Consider the following 18,366-nt stretch of genomic DNA (forward strand, 5'->3'; position numbering starts at 1 on the left):
CGTAAGTATGGTCGGTTGAGAACCCTGTAAAAATTTATCGGTCAATAAAGTGAGGAACATACCGGTTTGCCTTCATCAAGTAACTAAAGAAGGTACGAGTGCCAGGAGGAGTCGCATTTATTGTTTTGTTCTACCAATAGTGAGATGGAGTCAGCGGCTCTTACATAAAGTGACGAAAATAGTCCCGAAAAAATTTGCCTCGTGTTGTGGTTCGTTTGAGAAGCTTACATTCTGTAGCTCTTTTATCCTTTCTTTATAATCCTTATTCTTAAATTCAACTTTCGCGGTTATTTCGGCGTATAATGGTGTTTGTGAAAGGATGATCCACGCGTCACTATATATTTTTGGGAAAATAAATTTGTCAACGCGCGAAAGGAGATTACATCTGAAAGTTGATATCGTCACGTGTATTTACAGTTTGGAGTTTTTATATATAAAGTATTCTGCATTATGACGTGTATTATATCAATAAAAAAGATGCGCTCTAGTAACTTCGAATTTACAAAAATACCTCCAAACGAGTTTCTAATGAACACGGAATCTCCGTTAGCATTTGCATATTTAATTTAAAATTAAGAAAATATGTATTTTCACGGTACACAGAGAATTTGAAGCAAACAGTTTCCTTATATGCCATCTCAAATATCAAATCTCAAAGCGTAAAACCCCTTCAACTTATTACATTTTCCTTTGCTCATTCCCATGCTCGAAAGTTATAAAATCTGGAATTCCATTTGTAACTTATACACCATCACGGGATAGTATTATACAAACCAATTGGTCCAACGAAGATACGCTCAAGTGTACACCTTCCTCTCGTGCGTATTAAGTATATATAATATTCGATACCCGGAGAACTGGAAAGATATTCATACGGCGCTCCCACGCAAACCTTTTATACTCGTCTCGATTTTTTTCATCGAATGACGTTTAGAGTATTTTTGTCGTTGCTCAGGTGACACACCCGAAATGAGGTCATACCTTTTCTAACCAACCGTTGTCGTAAGGATCATATGTTTGGGCTTTTAAAAATATTTACGCATTTTAAAAACTTGCACCCGGCATTCCACCTTGTTGTTGTCGAAAAGTAGCTCAGACTGTTTAGCTTTTTTAACAAAGTCGTACAATTTTTCCGCTGTTGATTGAGTCGATGGTGCTCGAAAAGTAAAGTATTCGCTTGAAAATTCCTAGTACGTATACGATATTGCCTTGATGACTTCTGGTCAATAATGGGATGTTCCGTCGCATCACAATTATTTGATATAATAGATCGTGTAAAGAATCGTTTGCTCTCGCTAGAATACAGAACAGCACATGCACGGTTTCTAGGCAAGTCACTCGGGTTTTCCCGTTCCTATTGTATGTTTTCGTATCAATCCGGAAAAATCTATTCGCAATACAGTGCGAGATTATTTTTATAGACTGCATTTCATAAAGACGCGAGCCTTATTTACAAACGCGTGCGCTCATTAGGAAATTCACGAGTCATCGCAGCAGTTGTGAAAAACCACGAATACTAAATAAATCCATGAAAATAGCTTGTAGGTATTTTTCAGAATTAACAGTGAACAGATCAATGAACCGCTCGGGTAAAACCGCTACGATTTCTCCCTCTCCTACTCTACGAGCAAATAGATCTCTGCGTACCGAGCTCGATTTTTCACCAACTCATATGCATAGCTACTTTTCCAAGTTGGCCGATGGATTATCGAGCAATTCGACGAAGAAAAACCGTGCACACATCTTACATTTCTATCGGATTTTTATTTCTCAGAATGCACGACGACAGCGATCCCCACTACCGATCGCACGGCGCGATGACGACTCGGTATAAAGAGCCAGGCGAGCACGCAAGCGGGATAGTCTTTGCCGATCGAGATCGAACGAAGGAAGTTTGTGCGTAGCGAGTGATTTTTCTGGTGACCGAGACTTTTCAGATAAACATGGCGTTCAAGATGTTGGCCGTTGCCGGCGTGGCTGTCTTTTTGGCGTTCGTTTCTGGTGAGTAGATTTTTGACACGAAACAATGGAATATCCTCCATTCGAGCCTTTTTTCGGCCAGAAAAGAACCGAGTACAGAGCTTTGGATTAACGGCATTCTGTTATAACTCTAGAACAAGCGGCCTCGCAAGGCGCCGGCGCTGGAGGGCTGAACCAGGTGTGCTTGGGCTGCATTTGCGAAGCGGCGTCTGGTTGCAACACGACGATAGGATGCGTCGGCGACATCTGCGGACCGTTCCACATCACCTGGGGATACTGGTCCGACAGTGGCAAACCGACCCTCAACGGACAACCCGCTTCAGATAACAATGGTAACTGCCTTCCGCTGCGCTGACGTGTATATATATATATATAATGCAAAAGAGAATCGGAAGGACATCTGCGGAACTGACTGATCCTTTCCATTTCAGCCTACGCCAACTGCGTGAACGACGCCTACTGCGCAGCTCGGGCTGTCCAAGGATACATGGAAAAATATTCCCAGGTATAAAAATACGCACGCGACGACGAAAAATGACATAACGCGTCCGAATGAAAAGCACTCTACTTATGTCCGGCAATTATATGATTTTCACAGGACTGCAACAACGATGGAACGATCAACTGCGATGATTACGCTCGCATTCATTACCTGGGCGGCTACGGATGCGGGGGAGCTCTGGAGAAGAGATACGAGAATGCGTACTACAACTGCCGTAACAGTTTCGCCCAGTAATTTCTTCTAAAGTAAAACTAGTCGTAAGCGCAGCGACGATGAAAAATTCAGTCACCTCGAGTTGTCTCGTCTTGTTATAGTTACTATTTATTTTTTTTTATATTTATTACAGACTGAATAGTAAATTAGACGGAATTTGGTGACGATACTTAAGCCTTATACGCGCAGCAAATGTTCACACACACACACACACTATGATATTAAGCTTCTCCATGTAGAATAAAAATTGTTATATGCGATATTTCGAACAAGCCAGAGTCTGTGTTAATTGATTGACAAAATTAGCCCGGCGAGGGGCGCGAGACGGCGGTGAATTTTCGGTGTCCGTCTGGCTTCCTTACCACCTGAGCTGTCATCAGTCAGGCAAAGTTTCCCGCAAGTGTCAAAACTACTCGATAGATGCTACGACCTACACTTGCCCGAAGAAAGTTATTCTCCGTCGCCTAGTGTCTCTTGCTTGCGCTAACTGCCTGTCTGTATATAAGAGCAGCATTCATTCATTTCTATAATGGAACGCTTCAACCCTGTGATTTTAAATTACAAAGATCCCAGTAGATTGCGCGTTATGACTGATTTTATCACTCGGTAAGTTTGCCCCCAGACAGATTCATTATGTTGTTCTACTGCTGATTAACTTAATTGGCATGTATAGATCGCGCATTGTGATCGACTGCGACAACGAAGCAAATAAATCCGTATATTACATAATGGGAAAACATAAATCCGCACCTGTGCGCATCCATTCTGTCAATTCTCTTCGAGAGCGCGGAATTCGCACCCCCCATCCACCCCCAGCGGCGGCGGCGACGACTACTGTCCAAGTATAAAAGTAAGTGTATAGGCGCATACCTCTATATCTATATGTACATATAGCTATACAGAGATGCGTCATGCGGCGGCGCATCGAGAAGAGAGAGAGAAGTATACACTGCACCGGAGCGTGTCCGTCTGCGCGCGGCGTTCCGGTCGCGCTCCGTGTCAGTAGTCAGTACCAGCGCGCTACTCGAGCACGAGCAGCCAGGCACAGATGAGGATCGTCGACGTGGTGCGCGCCTCATCCTCGCCGCCGTCGCCGTCGTCGTCGTCGTCTCCTCGGCGAAGCTGGAGCATGCCCATACTGCAGGTCTGCATCAGGCCGAGCAGTCGAGCTGCGAGACATGGGCGATAAAGGTAGTGCGCGCGTCTTGGCCGTTTTCCTTGTCATTTTTCATTCGTTCTTCCTGTGAGAAAGTACCGGACGACTCTGAGTCTTCCTTGCTCAAAGCGTCGCGCGAGAGAGAACGGGAGTTTTATCTTATCTTACCTTACGGGGACGAGGGAAAGTGACCGATGTCCGGAGAGGATCTCGGAAGTGAGGTTATGTTGGCGTGTTTTTGCACCTGCCGTCCTTCCTTCCCCTATATACGCCTGCCTTCACTCCGCTGCTATAGGGGGGTCGCGCTTGGCTGCACGGGAATTCCCTCCGATCTTCCGCGCCAAATTTTCTCTCCTCGATCCCTGCACCGAAACCTCGTCCAGTTCACACACGTCGAAATCAAAACGTGTTCGCCTTTTCTAATTTCATCAATCTATTGGGAAGCGCGCGAAAGGCGCGAAGTGAGTGCAGCGTGCGGAAATTATCCAGCTTATACGGCTTTGCTGCATGCATGCGCGCGCGTAGTCCGCGTGTATGCGGCAGCTCGTTTGTGGTTGGGGATGTTGAGGAAGAAGGGGAGGAGCAGACGATGAAAGATAGATGCTGGCAAGTGGGGGAAGATTTTGTTGCCGCCACGAGGTCACCGGCAGGCGCATATTCAGGCTGTTTCATCGGTTTATTTTATTCTTCAAATTACAGAGGGATCGATGCGAATCGCTTTCCTAAACTTCGCCAGCTTATATAGGCGCAATCGGAATTGCTAAATAAGATAAATGAGATCGATAAGTCTATGCGTTCGCGCTACTTTAGCATGCTTTTCAACGAGGGATTAAAATTAAAATATCCAGATTAACCTCGGACAAGTTGAACTCTTAAATATTCAGCTACAAAGAAAAATGTCACTCGTGCCAAAAATGGGTCAAGCCATTTCCTTAGGTATTGGCCAAGCTCAAGTGAAGTCTTTAAGAATAATTATTCCTTCCTTTTTAACTAGCCCGTCTCTCGCATATTCAGTGGATGTAGTCTAGTGACTAAGACACTTTGTGTCTCCGCGCTGTTCCGGCGCAGACTGGCGTTTATATCCGGCCTTCGGAGCGTTTAATACTCCGCAGCACGCGCGTCTACTATCGCTAAGAGCTTTTAAACATATTTGCGTCAATCGCATTAGAATATTACACTCGCATCGGCAGTCGTGGAAATTATCTTACCGTATCGAACGACTCGTTGTTATAACTAATAGGTACCTATACACCTGCCGGCGAGAAAGAGTGAGAGAGAGAGAGAGAGAGAAAGAAAAAGCGCGCCAAAGAGCTTGACCTTCCCTCCGTCCAGGCAATTCCACTTATCTTCACGTAACGCGTTATGTCAATTTATGAAGACGACTCGCCGCGTCAACATTGCTCTTTTGACTTTTCTCCTTTTAAACAAGAGGCCTCACGCCTCGCTCGTTAGATTAGTTTTAGGTCGGTAGTGTAACCGGTAATGAAAGCTGCTACTCTCGCTGGGTGACATAATTTCGGATTAATTTCGAGTCGAGGAACAATGGGAACGCCTCTGGCTGTGTTACACTTTTTTGGGAGAAAGGCATTTAAGCCTCGACAAAGTTGCAAAGCTAAAAGAGGAGCACAAAAGAAGACGGTTACAGAGTCTTAACCCGCTCTAGTTTAGAAGCAGCACTTTGCACAATCAAAAATCTTTATTTTCGTCCTGTAAAAACTCGGAGCCGCAACGACCCGTCGAATCTTCGCACGTCAATTTACTCTAGTCCAGTAGCGTTATATATGCTGAATCGATTCCAGCTCTTTACATCTATATATCTACACGTTTCGTGCGTGCTTTTCGTCTCAGGATGATTGACACGAGCTCTAGTTCGTCAGGCAACTCGTCGGAAACAACTTCATCGCACAACTTGAACTAGCCAAATGGGTTAATGCCGATCGGGAGTCCGCAGTCGTAAAATGCTTAACAAACATAATTGCGTTCGCGACGTCAACAGAGTCGAGCGAAGGCCTCTCGTGTGTGCCATCGCGGAAGTTCGAAGATGGAATATAAAGAGCCGCTTGGACGATCGGCAATTAAACGCTTTTGATGTCAAAACTTTCTTGTATGGGTTCGCGAACATTTTCAGTAACCTAATCAAACGCTCGGCTAAACAATAGCTCTTCAAACTCACCTAATTAAATCACAGCTCTCGCGCACTTTGCTCGCGTGCATTATGAATTTCGTAATTCCCAGACAATCAAAACTCGCTAACGAACTAACCCGATACTTGCAAGGCCACTTCGCGGTTCGCGGCTTCTCTGCAGTTTATACGGAAAGCGTAGAACGGATTGTGCATGATATTTACACGGTTGGTTACCCGCACTCTTGATGTCGCGCCACTAGACGCGAGCTCATCGAATCGTTGACATTCGAAAGTTGGGAAATTGCTTCCTACTTGCCAGTCGCGGCTTACGCGCGATATGAACTGCTGCTTTTCTCCTGAAAAGCATGAGCCTTGACCTCCTGATGTATGTAATGTTCGAGAGATGAAGTGGGTAAGCTTTGAAAGTTGGGAATTGATACACTTTTTCTCCGATACAATGGGAGCATCGCTCACGCAAAGCGATGGTAAATTCTGGAAGTATTCATACTACAGAGATGAAAGAATTTTTATAATTTCGATTCGTAGATGCGGGGTCAAGACAACATATGCATATAGAGAAAGTGAAGCGGATATTATTATATTATAAGAAACAAGCTTTGTATGAAAAAGCCTCGGCTAAACTTTCAAACTCGTAAAATATCCTCCTTGCGTATAAAACGAACCGAAAACATATATTGCGCTAAACCATAGCGAAGTTTCCGAGCACTTTAATATCCAGTATAAATCTCGCGAGAAGCGAGAGCGCGGTGCAACTTTTATGTCGGCGGGCTATATAAGGGTCGTAGGTTATAGGATCGGATGCCGGGTGCTCGTAAAACGTCGCGACTCGCTCATCGCGATTCTGGAAACGTGTGCTGTGCATCAACTTTTCCGACTTATCGTCAGAGGCTTTAACGCAGCTCTATACTCTGCTTTTCAGAGCATTATGTTCACTTCAGCAGTGCGAGCGGCGCCGGCTGCAACAATATCGTCGTCCAGCCACTGCGACACGGACACTTGAACGTCAATCTGGGCTTTCTGCAGATACATCACAGGTCAGTCCTGTCTTTTTTCGCCTATGCGACGAACCGAAAATCATTCCAGCTGAGAAGCTGTCGCTGATTCGCACAGTGCATAAAGGCTATTTAACTTGATTGCAAGTATGACTAGACGCTGCGGTCTGCGTCATACATAATGATACGCTGCTAAGTAACTAAGTATAATAAAGCATTGTTCAAAGTCGACAATGTTTCAGTCTCTTGGAAACGAGAATTTACGCGGAATAATTATCTTGTCCGAAATTGACCCGCGATTTACGCACTCGGTTTGGAAAGCACTTTTCCTCGAATCCCCAGTCACGCAGTCTGCACAATTAATCGTTGTAGATATCACGTGGAGTTCACTGTGCCATGGAATACGTGCGTAATTCACCCCGAGGGGAATCCCGCGGCGCCGGCAATGCCTACCGGCGAACCGAATTCAAACTGCCGAGTCATCGGCTTCAATCAAGACAGAGATGATCTCAGGTGTGTATTATCGCGCATGACTTATAACCCGTAAAAGTCGCCGTAAAACTATCGGCGATTCAATTACACCTCGCGAGCTTGTGGTTTGTCCTTGATTATATCTTTCTAAAGTACCCTTGAAGACGCCTCCAGCTATTAACTATATACATGTTCGCGTCAATTACCTAGGAGCAATTTTAAAATTCAATCGGCTCTCTGATTTGTTGCCCGATCGGTAAATCAATGTCGGTAAAAGTAGAGATCCTCGTTTCCCTTGCAAACGTCGTTTGTTCTCTCAGGTTAAAAGTCGAGCTGTTCGTGCACACGGAGCGCTTTCTGAAAGAGGAGTTCCAGATAACGTGTTGTGAGAAAGGTGCGCCACTGACAATCTATCTGAACGCCCGAATCTTCGGCAAGGATCAGGGCACACCCGTGCTGCGCAACGGGATCCGAAGTATTGGCGTCGAGGATGACGCGGAGGAGGACGAGGAGGAGGACAACTCCGACTGACCCACGCATCTGCTCGAAACGCCTAACTAGAGTAAAAACCTAACACAGTAGAGCCTATATTATATATAACGTAGACATGTACCTTTGAGTTTTGAATTTCTCCCGGACGTACCGGCGAGTCCTGTTTTACCGACGAATTGCCTCGAGTCGGCTGTAATGCTCGAGGTAGCGAAAAGTTGAATTTTTTACTTGCATTTCATCTCTCTGACGACTGTAGCTTCATGAAAAATTTTTAATCGTAGCTTCATCTGGCTAATCGTTTCAAATGCTAATAAGGTTGTAAATTAGTAGTCACTGCTGTGACTACATTTAGATTTTATAATCACATCAATTATTGGAGCAATACTTAATACTTACATAATGTTATTGGATAAAGTGCCGATAAAACAGGAAATTTAGTCGGTATCCGATATCCCAATGACGGAGATGCAAGTCCCGTTATAACGATTGAATGATATCACGTAAACAAATAAAAAAGCTGCGCTTTAAGATTATTTTCACTTTACTATAAAATATGTTAAGTACCTTTCAACATATTACGTGTTTGGTCCTGTAGGTATTTTCTTACTCTACTGGATACAGTATGAAATGAAAAAAAGTCAATGTGCGTCATTGTTTATGAAATGCCATAAACAATCAATTAAACGAATATTAAAGTAACTGCCCAGTTAGACAAGTAGATGTAACAAACGTGAAAAGCAATAAAGTCTATTGCACACCGCTGCACTGTTATCTTTAGCAAATTAGCCAAATATTAGAAATTTACGTGAACTCGTTGAATCATTTTCAACAGTTATTAATTATAAAATGCTTTGTTAATTCAATGATATACATCCACACATTAGTTCTAATGTTATATTATTGGTTCTCACAAAATCAGTGGCCTAATTTACTAATATTCGTTATTTCAGTGATACGAATCGATTCTCGATTTCAAAGCAAAGTAAACATAGGGAACAATCTTTCATACATGGGAGAAACTACATTAAAATTTTATTTTTTTACATAATATGGTTCATTGAAGACGAATGCCTTTCAAATTGTATAGTTTAAGGCCATCTTTGTAAAGTAATAAGGTGTTAAAAAAATTAGCTTGAATGCAAATACATCAAAAATGCCTACGTTAACGACCTCGCCACTGTTACAGGCAGCCGCCAAAGATTTTGTGTTATGCAAAATGTATGGAGTTTGTTACTTATGACGAACCATATTACAGCAGCATTTTATTTCACATTAAAGTAATTTTTTATTTCATATCTTTTTCACAGTAGTTTAAACTGTGTGTCAAAGTATAAGACCAATAACCTTGTATAGTTAATCGTAGTCTTTAGACGCGACAAGAAAATCAACTTTTAGGCAATAATTAGCTTTCTATTAATGCCTTGAAAAAATATATAAAACTTCTTTGAAAATCATCAGTAAATCAGTGCCAGAGTAACTTTGATAAATTTGCCAAGTGATTTTAAAATCTAAAGTCTTTATACACTATATTCCGATATTTCTCTTCTCGCGTATTTCTCACAACCTGATGGCATCTAGAATAAAGCGTAACATAGTTTTAAAAATAATATTAGGTATTATACATGAAAACATGTAGGCTTAGTATCGAAAAACCGAAAGAATCATAATAAAGTATAAAGCCCAAAGAATGCGATGACATTCTTCCCCAAATTTAGTACTAACTTATAGACAATTTTTCTCAATTTTCAGTAATTTAATATAGAGAGACCTTTCGATCACTATAAAATGTATATTGTCGTGATTGCACTCGAATCACGTTACGCTTGTATAAATAAAAGTTGAAACTAAAGAGAGGTGCGTATGTATTTTCGAGCGAAAGTGAAATAAAAGATGCATAGTTTTAAATAAGGTTACAAAAGTACACTGTGAATTTCGAATTGAAAATGCAACCGTTGCTCAGCTTTTAAATTATCGACACTTACACTTATTTTGAAGTTATCGATATATATGAGATTAAAAAGTTTATTGTCGAGTTTCATTTTCGCTTCGAAAACTGTAAAGTGTAAAATCCAAAATGCCTGCTATTAAACTATATATTCATGAAATTTTACTCACAGCTGTAATATTTATGATTACGAGAATGTATTTTTATTATAACGTTTTACATCGAATGCAATCGCAGAGACGTCTACATGCTGCACACAGTGTTTACCTGATGTACGATGTAACATACATACACACACATATATATATATATATATATATATATATATATATATATACACCGTTGAGCTTACGAGCAATATTCGAAATTTCTTTATCCTTGCTGATATTATACGAAAAGAAAAAAATAAAAATAAATAAACGGTTAGTTATTGACAAAAATGATCTACTAGGATGTCTTTTTCTCAACCTTCGATTCTTTATTTCATAGAATTGTACAGTCATTTCAACATCATTTTTTAAGTTTTTTTCTTCAGTCTTTTCTTTTTGTACCTACATCAACGTATCATCTAAGTCTTAGAAATGTAGATAATCATCAACAGACCTATCTCTAAATTACTACTTACATTTTGATTTCGAATAAGTTAAAGAAAGTTAACCTAAATGTTTATACATCGTGACCAATTATATTGGCAATTTCAAGGGTGAAGTATTGATTTTCCAATGATGCCGTATACACTATTTTCATACACTACTACAACGTATACAGAGCGAAAACAGGCCGTCATTAAACTCTAAGAAAGCACACGCAGAAGAATTTGTTGAACTTTGTCTACCTCGGGCAAGTACGTGTCCGTCTAAAATTCAGGAATCACTAAAATAAGCGCAAATGTATCGAGATAAATGCAACATGGCAAAGGTTTAAGAAACAGCTCGACTCTCCTCGGAAAGCTAATATCCTCTTCGTGTGGTAAGTCTCGTATCTCGGAGCATATACAGTCGGATGCACCGCCAACTTCGCGACATGCATCGACATGATTTACCGGTATAGGAGCATTAAGTAATTTCGATGTCGCCTATATACTATTGATATTAGCCAAATGCGCTTGGAGTATGTCACCACTGGTTACTCGACTCGCGGCTCGTCCCACATAGATCTTGCTAAAAGCCTAATCCGTATCGAAAAGAAACAATCGCGACGCGCTGTCGATTCTTCGCCGAGAGTAAGTATCACAAGCTGCGCATTCAACAGCGAAAGTTCATCTTCTTCATGGGGATGCCCGTAGGCCCGTCGACGAACTCGCAGATGTTGAAGCCCAGCTTGGCCAGAGGATGGCAGTTGCTCTTGGGATTGCCCCACTTGCCGGTGAACGTCATCCAGCCGGGCATGACGTTCTTCTCCTGGGCCGACAGCAGCTCGACCTTCCTCCAAGTGGGCCAAGGGGTGCCGAAGCCACTCTCGTCGTAAAGCCTCGGCAGGCGTACGAAGTTGTGCTTGCCGGGCGCCGTCCAGAGTCCGTGGGAACCTCGGGCGCTGAAGAGGACAGGGTGCGAGCCGTCGGACGTGAATACCCGCTCGGGGAAGATCGGCTTCTGGAAGATGCCCTTGCGCGTCTCCTGAGACTCGTAGAGGAACGTGCCGCTGCGCGGCTCGTACCGGTAGAACGCCCCGGCGTCGTGGGCCGAGACGTACATCGCCAGGGGGTAGTCCTTGCCCTGGAAGAATCGTTTGAATTAAACTCTAAGCCCGTTCCTCGATCCATCCTTGCCAACAAAGACAAACGTCGCCGCAGCCCACAATGAAAAAACAGCGCGACGTCGCCCTCGAAGCAATTCCCTACAGCCGCATTAAAAAAGTAGCGAGTCTCGAGTCTCGAGAACGACAAGAAGCTTCGGGAAAGAAAAAAGCGAGCGCGCCGCCGAGGAGCGAAGACGAGCACTCGAGACTAAAATATACGCTCGCGTAGTCGGCTCTTCCTCTGTAAAATATGAAACGAGTCGAGCCCGCGAACACATACTCGACGTCGCGACGCCGGGGAGCGGATACGCGGCTTTTATCGAAAATTGCGAGTGGCAGTGCGAGGACGATGTTGCGAAGAGATGTGCGGGTGGATGGATCGATGCTGAATTTCGAGCGCTTGTGTGTGGAGATTATATTGCGGAAGCGATCCGTTCGCCTTTCCCCATATTAGTTTCTCTTCTACTTTAGTATTTATCCGACACACCCTTGCATGGTTGCCTCGATAGAGCTATAAACACTCGGCTACATCGACTCTCCGAAAATTTGAAACTCACCTTGAAGTACAAGCTGACGTGTTCCCAGTCGCCGACGTGACTGCCGTACTCCTTCAGCTTTCCGAGGCAGACTCCGCCGAAATTTGGAATGGGCCAGCTGCCGAGAAAGCCCAGATCCAGCACGCAAACGGCTTTGCCCTCGCTGAACGGGTAGAACATCCAGTAGGTCACGTGGAAGTGCAGAGGCGGCTGATGCTGGTGCTTCTTCGCTCGGAGCAGCGGCTTCAGCTTGTAGAGCTTCGCGGATCGAGGCTTCGGCACGAGGACGTCGGGCACCGGGCGACTCCGGGAGAACCGCTTGGCCTCCAGTTTGCCCGACTGGAGCATCTCCAGGGAGAAGTCCGAGGCGTCCAGGTTGCCTGCGAAAGGTGTCCCGAATCAGCGAACGGGCTCTCGCGGTAGTAATTTCTAATATAGAGGTAGTTCGGCTCACTCGTTAAAGCATCTACTTTTGATTTTAGGCGCGGCGCGATCGGACGCCATTAATGCAATGGCATTTATAGTGTACCGCCGCGGTCATAGTCATTATTTCTGCGGAAATCCCGCGTATTCCAGCGAGCCGATGGAATGAATTTGCGCAGGATAAGCCCAACCTGTGCATTCGTCATTATCTCTCCCGTATAAGGGGATGAAAGTAGGATTTTTATAAGCGAAATGCATAGTCGACCTCTTACCCGGGACGTTGTTGGTTTCGATCGGGTTGACGGCAAAGTCGTCGACGAGCAGATTCCCGGCTAGTCCAGGCCTCGCCTCGTCCAGCGGCAACGGTATCGGACTCGCCTTGGGCAGGCAGTTCTTGACCAGAGCGTAAATCGGAACGCTGCCAGCTGGCTTCCTCCCGTGCAAGAAGGACGATCGGTTCTGAAGCAGCGACTCTGATGAGAGAAAGAGACTCGATGTACACACACACACACATCCGCTTTCCTGATCGCGTTTTACTTTTGCGCCGCGATGGGCTCCTTCTCGGCTCGTTAGGGTCTCGCGGGAGAAAGGACGCGCCGAATGTTATTCCGGCCTCACTCGGAATGTCCGCTTCCTTTCGCAGAATTCTTTCGAAAGCTTCTCTCGCGCGGGCTGCTTTCCTTGCTTTTGCGTCATTAGAGGGCTGCTGCGCTGCGACAATTTGTAATAACTCTTCCGCGCGGGACGCTCATCGATCAGCGGGAGAGAAGGATGTCAGTGGATTTTCGAGCGGTCTGCGATAAAATCGACGCATTTCTCTCTCACTTTTCACGCAACAATTAGGAGGTTTCCCTGACCTCTGACCCCGTCCGACGACGACGACGACAAAACGGCCAGCCCCCATCGATCCTCTATAAAAAGGTCACACTCTCTCGGCGAATCGTCCGTGCCACTACATGTATACCCAACACTCGTTTCCCCGCGCGAGCCGATCAAAGTGGAACACACGTGTTTCCTCTCGTTCGTTAATATCAATCGCGGCCGCTTCCACCTCTGCGGTAATTTCTCGCTCAAGAGACGGCAGTCGCGCGCGTGCCTGGAGGGTGAGAGACGCGATCGGCGATTGGTGCGAAAGAGAAGAGACGAGGATGAGTTCTCAATTAGCGCGACTCGATCGATCGCTGTGCTCTTCACTGCGAGATTGCGACAATAGCGGCGCGTAAAAGGGTCGAAATTCGAGAAACCGTGATGGAGGAAAGCTCGGAGTGCGGTCCGGTTTCGAGCGGAGAATCGCGTGTTGGATTTTCACTTTTTTTCAAAAAGTGAAAATCCAACACGGCGCCGCTCGCAGCGCGAGATATAATGATAATGGTCGCGTGGCGACTCAACGTATGCAGCGCGAGACTTCCAAGTTGATTTTTTCGAAAAAGAAAGACGCCGTGAAGTGAAGGCGGCGAGCAAACTAGTTCCGAGCGAACTACATATCTCGCGAAGTTTATAGCGCGTTATACCTGGCTCTCAAAAGCTAATACATTAGGACGATGTGGAAACTGTCGTCGAGCCACTGTTTCTGCTGAATTTTTCTGGTGTTTCTCGCAGCAGCTGAGTAAATCGCGAGACGTCGCTAAAAGCTTTGGTGTTTTTGTACCGGGACTTGTTTGTGGAGTCGTGATAAATGCGCAAAAGTTCAGGCCGGGGCTCGAGAGTGAAAGAATCAGCTAGTCCAAAAGTCCGCAGTCGGGACTGAATAATTTAATCGGGTTATTGACTAACTAACCTGGAAACCTCAATCGCGCGCAAATTAAAATTTACGAATTACGGCAGTAAACGGGTATATCTCGTGCTACAATTAAAACTCGCGTTTTTCCTCCGCAGCTTCGAATCGGAGTGTGCTTACGCAAATGGTGACGCCGAAAGGAACTCACGTAGGCTGAGGCGTGTGCGGAGGTAATTGTCGTCGGCCTGCATGTTCTCCAAAAAGTCAGGTACCCCGAGCGGAAGAAAGCGTTCGCCTGGTGCAAGCCAGACCAGTGGAGCCCAGTCGCGTATGAGGCCTCGAACTGAAAGGAAAACAAACAAGACACTTCGATTAGCGTAATTATTCGGAGAACGACTCGCTCGCGGCTATTGGAGTGAGCCTCCCGAAACGTAAATCTGCCAAGGTGTGATCCGACCACATGCACTAGGCACACAGAAAACCGATAATAGAATCGAGCTAGCTTCGGCGTCAGCTATACATGCGCATCTAATGGCTAAAATCAATAGAACCGTTGCTTCCGACTGAAAAGTAACTTCACTTTCCCTCTTTGCTGTGAACCGTTAAAAAAGGTCAGTCAACCTTCTTTCTAAAAAGATTCTCGTTAATGGGTCAATCGGATTCGCGCATCTCCGCCGGCAGATCGCGTGACCAAGTTGGAGCCGGCGCAACAATAAAGCAGGCGCCGTATCTCGACGAAAAATCGGCACGTGCCCGTGTTTTTCTCCCGAAAACGAGGACACGCGGACACGTTATTAGAACACTGTCGCTAAATGCCTGAGACGCGCGCGGCTCTCCGATTGCCGAATAAAAATGCTTCACCGTTAACTCGCCGCCGCACGCAGCAACTCTCAACACCGGCCTTAGGCACCGCATTGTTACACTTTTTCTCTCTCTCTCTCTCTCTCTCTCTCTCCGTCCAGACGAGTTAGCAGTGAACTTGAAATTCGCTCGGCGAGACAGCGGAACGCGTCTTGCATAATTGATCAAGTGGCTTCGGGAAACGGGGTTTTCGCAATCGGAGAGGACCGAGTCGTTCGTTATTTTGCACAAGTAGTTGCACCGGCTGCAGTCGGCCAGCGACGCTCGGCAAACATGCTGAGTCTCGATTGTAGCAGCAGGCGTGTGTGCGGGATAAAAATAATGGATTCACTGACCTCGCGAGTCCTCGGCGGAAGTCGCACTGCTTCGCCGCGCGAACGTAGCCAGCAGTAGGAACATCATCATCGCCACCATCATCATCAACGACCAGCGACGCATCCTCTGGCGACTTCTTTTGAAGCATCTTGGACGCTGGATCTGGCCCACAACTGCCTGCACTCGTTCGCACTCGGCTCTTACCCGGAATCCTTCATCCTCTCGGCTGCTCGTTGCTGTCGGTTCAATGCTTTTCGTATTGCATAAACGAGGCGGGGATTGCGTGAAATTTTCTCGAGTCTATTGAGCGCCCGCGTGCGGCTGGATTTTACATACAACGACGCGGCGAACGTGATTCAGGCATGATACTTCCTGTTGCGCAATTTCGATATCGAATAAAATACGAGCAACTCAGCACTGCACAGTCATTTTCGAAGAAAACGGGCGCACGCGTCGCGGAAGTAAACAAAAGGCCCGAGGAGCCGAGGAGGCGAGGCGCGAAAGGCCGGAGCTCGTCGCGTGCGAGTGTACCGAGGCGAACTGGCCCCTCGTGAGTCCCGCCGTCCGCTCGCAGGGCCCAGTTTTCCTACCACTGCCGCGAATCTCCCGCTTCCGCGCGCGCGCGCGCGCTTTTGCACTCACTTCTCCAGCGGCTCTCCATGCACGTACGTGTGTGTGTGCGTGTGCGCGCGAGCATATACGAGTGTCGCGCGGTCTTACGTGTCTCTGCGGCTGTGTGTATGATCGGAGAGCAAGAAAGTGCTCTCGGTTCTGGTCGGCGGGCCACATGCAACTCGAATTTCGTTGCTCGCAGGAATATCTTCCTCCGATCGTTTTATTTCGTGTGAGTATACACATCGAGTCGCTTGCCCAAACTTCTAGTTCGGGCGCACGGAGAAATTCGATTGCTAAATAGTGAAACGTTACTCTTTCCTAATGAAATTGCGCCCCGATTCGGCGGTGCGACTCACGCGCTCACAATGCCCGGCCCATTTTCGTCCTTTCTAGAAGAGCAAACACGGCTTGGTAAACACAACGAGCGCACGAATTCTGCCTTTTCAAATTAGGTATAGATCACGCGACCTCGCGGCCACCTTAAGTGTATCAGTATATTGAGCTTGCGAAATGATGCGTTAGTTATGTGTATCACGGCGCTTCATTCGTAATTAGATTTTGATTGAAATTTAATCTCTCCTCTCGGGCGATCGTGCGTATCAGAAGAAGCTACCGCTGTGATGAAAATTGTACCTCGAGAAATTTACTCAGAGTTTGTCAAAGTTATTTTTCGGAGCTGCAAAAACCCGCTTCCTCTCCGAGGAATTCATCCTTTCACCCTCGGCGAATTTCTTCGCGATCTCGACCGGCAATGGCCCCGTAGAAAATCCAGAAATTTTCTCTCCAGCGGCAGCGGCGAGCTATAGTCCTCCGCGATAACCATCTCAAAATGCGTACACGCGTTTAATTGGGCCGATTGCATAAAGGAAAACAGTCAGCGCGCAGTCACGATTCGACTCCTTTTTCCACACAGCTATAGCCTGCCTGTCTCTCTCTCTCTCTCTCTCGCGCGAATCCGGAAGCGGATGATCCAGGCGAGCGAAATGGAAAGTGCCCGTATGGCTATAGGGTTTACGCGGGGCCGCAATTACATGGAGAGCGTGCACGTAATTGTCATTAGCGAGCACGCTGCCGAGCTCCGAAGCGAGGAAAAGCCGTGTAGTCTGCTGGGAATTTCGTCTGCTAGGCTCGAGCGATTCTCGTCTGCTAGTAGGGACTGATGGCGCTGATTTTGTCGCGCGAGCGTACGTGCGATCGCTGCGCAGCCTGGATTTCCGGCTCTGCGAGATTGGAGAAATTTTTCGTCTCCGCCGCGGAGATGAGAGATATTTGCGTCAGTGCTATGACACTTTTGAAGGAGGTGACGAGTAAGAATCTCCATAAGTCGCCTCGGTGTATCACTTTAATTGCGCGAACGAATTTCCCTCGTTACTCACTCGCAAACACTTTCTCGCAACGGAGGAGATTTGTGATGACGGATCTCAGCGAACGGGCCAGATACATTTCTGTCCAGCAGCCGAGACTCCCCTTATTGCAGAAAATGACAAAGAAAATCTCAACGTGCTCCTTTTATCGTACCGGAGAATTACAGAGACGTTCGTCATTTTCTCGTTGTTGCACGGTTTCCGGCATCGAGGCATCTCGGAGAGGAAACACGAGTTCGCGCGCGGCGCCGCGGAATTTAGGAAGTCGTTCTGCGCCAGCTACTCTGCCGCCGAGATTCTAACCGCTCTCAAACGAGGAGGTACTTTGCTGCGCGTACGTGTTGTGCAACGATAAGTCAATGCGGTCGTGAGATGCGCTTTTATTCTTCAAGTGCGGGCAATCACTTGATTTGTGCGTTTTTACAACCACGTCTTTCTTCGTATTCTCGCATTAAAATTTGTTCTATAATAGCCACAAAATTAGCGCCACAGATCGAAAGCAAAATTACAGCGCGCAATCAAAATTTTCTCGCGACTGGAAGAAAAAGGCCAGACACGTACGGTCTTTCGACAATGGCAGAGGGCAGCCGGCATTTCTCGGCCGAGCGGCTTCGTAATGGTCCCTTATATGCGAGCGTACACGGGCGAAAGTGAAACCCGCTCTCGCGATTCACATTGACCCGACGTTCAAACGTATATAACGCTCGTGCTGACGTGAAAGTTACATATCATCACGACCTTTGGCTAATATGAATCTCGAGGATATGGGAAGAGCGGAAAGGCGGAGGGGAAGCTGGAAAGCCTGTATGGTTGTTTATTATTATCTGGTTTATAAAAAATAAAATAATTTAATTTAGCCCGGGGTCCATTTTGTTCTTTCTTTGATAACGTTTTTGAGCGC

General features: G+C 46.0%; 3 protein-coding genes and 1 long non-coding RNA gene across 4 annotated transcripts; 2 read left to right on the forward strand and 2 right to left on the reverse strand.

Moving 5' to 3' along the window:
- The first annotated feature begins 86 nt into the window (after positions 1 to 86).
- On the forward strand, positions 87 to 2,973 carry LOC100116298 (lysozyme). Its single transcript, XM_031930421.2, has 5 exons — positions 87 to 209; positions 1,775 to 2,001; positions 2,115 to 2,312; positions 2,412 to 2,485; positions 2,579 to 2,973. Exons 2-5 carry the CDS (start codon positions 1,944 to 1,946, stop codon positions 2,714 to 2,716), a joined length of 468 nt encoding a protein of 155 aa, XP_031786281.1. The 5' UTR covers positions 87 to 209; positions 1,775 to 1,943; the 3' UTR covers positions 2,717 to 2,973.
- Positions 2,786 to 4,337, reverse strand: LOC116417416. Its single transcript, XR_004227677.1, has 2 exons — positions 4,020 to 4,337; positions 2,786 to 3,936 (listed from the first exon to the last, which is right to left on the reverse strand). It is a non-coding gene; the product is annotated as an uncharacterized LOC116417416 (long non-coding RNA).
- Positions 3,603 to 10,295, forward strand: LOC100679546 (UPF0687 protein C20orf27 homolog). Its single transcript, XM_003428111.4, has 4 exons — positions 3,603 to 3,886; positions 6,917 to 7,031; positions 7,362 to 7,502; positions 7,781 to 10,295. The coding sequence occupies exons 1-4, from the start codon at positions 3,874 to 3,876 to the stop codon at positions 7,989 to 7,991; spliced, it is 480 nt and encodes a 159-aa protein (XP_003428159.1). The 5' UTR covers positions 3,603 to 3,873; the 3' UTR covers positions 7,992 to 10,295.
- A 57-nt stretch (positions 10,296 to 10,352) lies between these two features.
- LOC100116227 lies at positions 10,353 to 18,347 on the reverse strand. Its single transcript, XM_016989747.2, has 5 exons — positions 15,507 to 18,347; positions 14,519 to 14,653; positions 12,866 to 13,066; positions 12,192 to 12,550; positions 10,353 to 11,612 (listed from the first exon to the last, which is right to left on the reverse strand). The coding sequence occupies exons 1-5, from the start codon at positions 15,607 to 15,609 to the stop codon at positions 11,142 to 11,144; spliced, it is 1,269 nt and encodes a 422-aa protein (XP_016845236.2). The 5' UTR covers positions 15,610 to 18,347; the 3' UTR covers positions 10,353 to 11,141.
- Between the last annotated feature and the right edge of the window lie 19 nt (positions 18,348 to 18,366).

Source organism: Nasonia vitripennis, chromosome 4 (assembly GCF_009193385.2).
Source record: "Nasonia vitripennis strain AsymCx chromosome 4, Nvit_psr_1.1, whole genome shotgun sequence".
Taxonomy (NCBI): Eukaryota; Metazoa; Arthropoda; class Insecta; order Hymenoptera; family Pteromalidae; genus Nasonia; species Nasonia vitripennis.

Bases quoted from the DNA above. Each gene is read 5' to 3' on its own strand.
- LOC100116298 (XM_031930421.2), top strand. From the start codon at position 1,944: ATGGCGTTCAAGATGTTGGCCGTTGCCGGCGTGGCTGTCTTTTTGGCG. The intron at 2,002-2,114 runs GTGAGTAGATTT...TTATAACTCTAG, and splicing joins CTTTTTGGCGTTCGTTTCTG to AACAAGCGGCCTCGCAAGGC. The intron at 2,486-2,578 runs GTATAAAAATAC...TGATTTTCACAG, and splicing joins ACATGGAAAAATATTCCCAG to GACTGCAACAACGATGGAAC.
- LOC100116227 (XM_016989747.2), bottom strand. From the start codon at position 15,609: ATGCGTCGCTGGTCGTTGATGATGATGGTGGCGATGATGATGTTCCTA. The intron at 14,654-15,506 runs GTCAGTGAATCC...TTTTCCTTTCAG, and splicing joins TTCCGCCGAGGACTCGCGAG to TTCGAGGCCTCATACGCGAC. The intron at 13,067-14,518 runs GTGAGTTCCTTT...TTCTCTCATCAG, and splicing joins CCGCACACGCCTCAGCCTAC to AGTCGCTGCTTCAGAACCGA.
- LOC100679546 (XM_003428111.4), top strand. The intron at 7,032-7,361 runs GTCAGTCCTGTC...TAATCGTTGTAG, and splicing joins TTTCTGCAGATACATCACAG to ATATCACGTGGAGTTCACTG. The intron at 7,503-7,780 runs GTGTGTATTATC...TTGTTCTCTCAG, and splicing joins CAAGACAGAGATGATCTCAG to GTTAAAAGTCGAGCTGTTCG.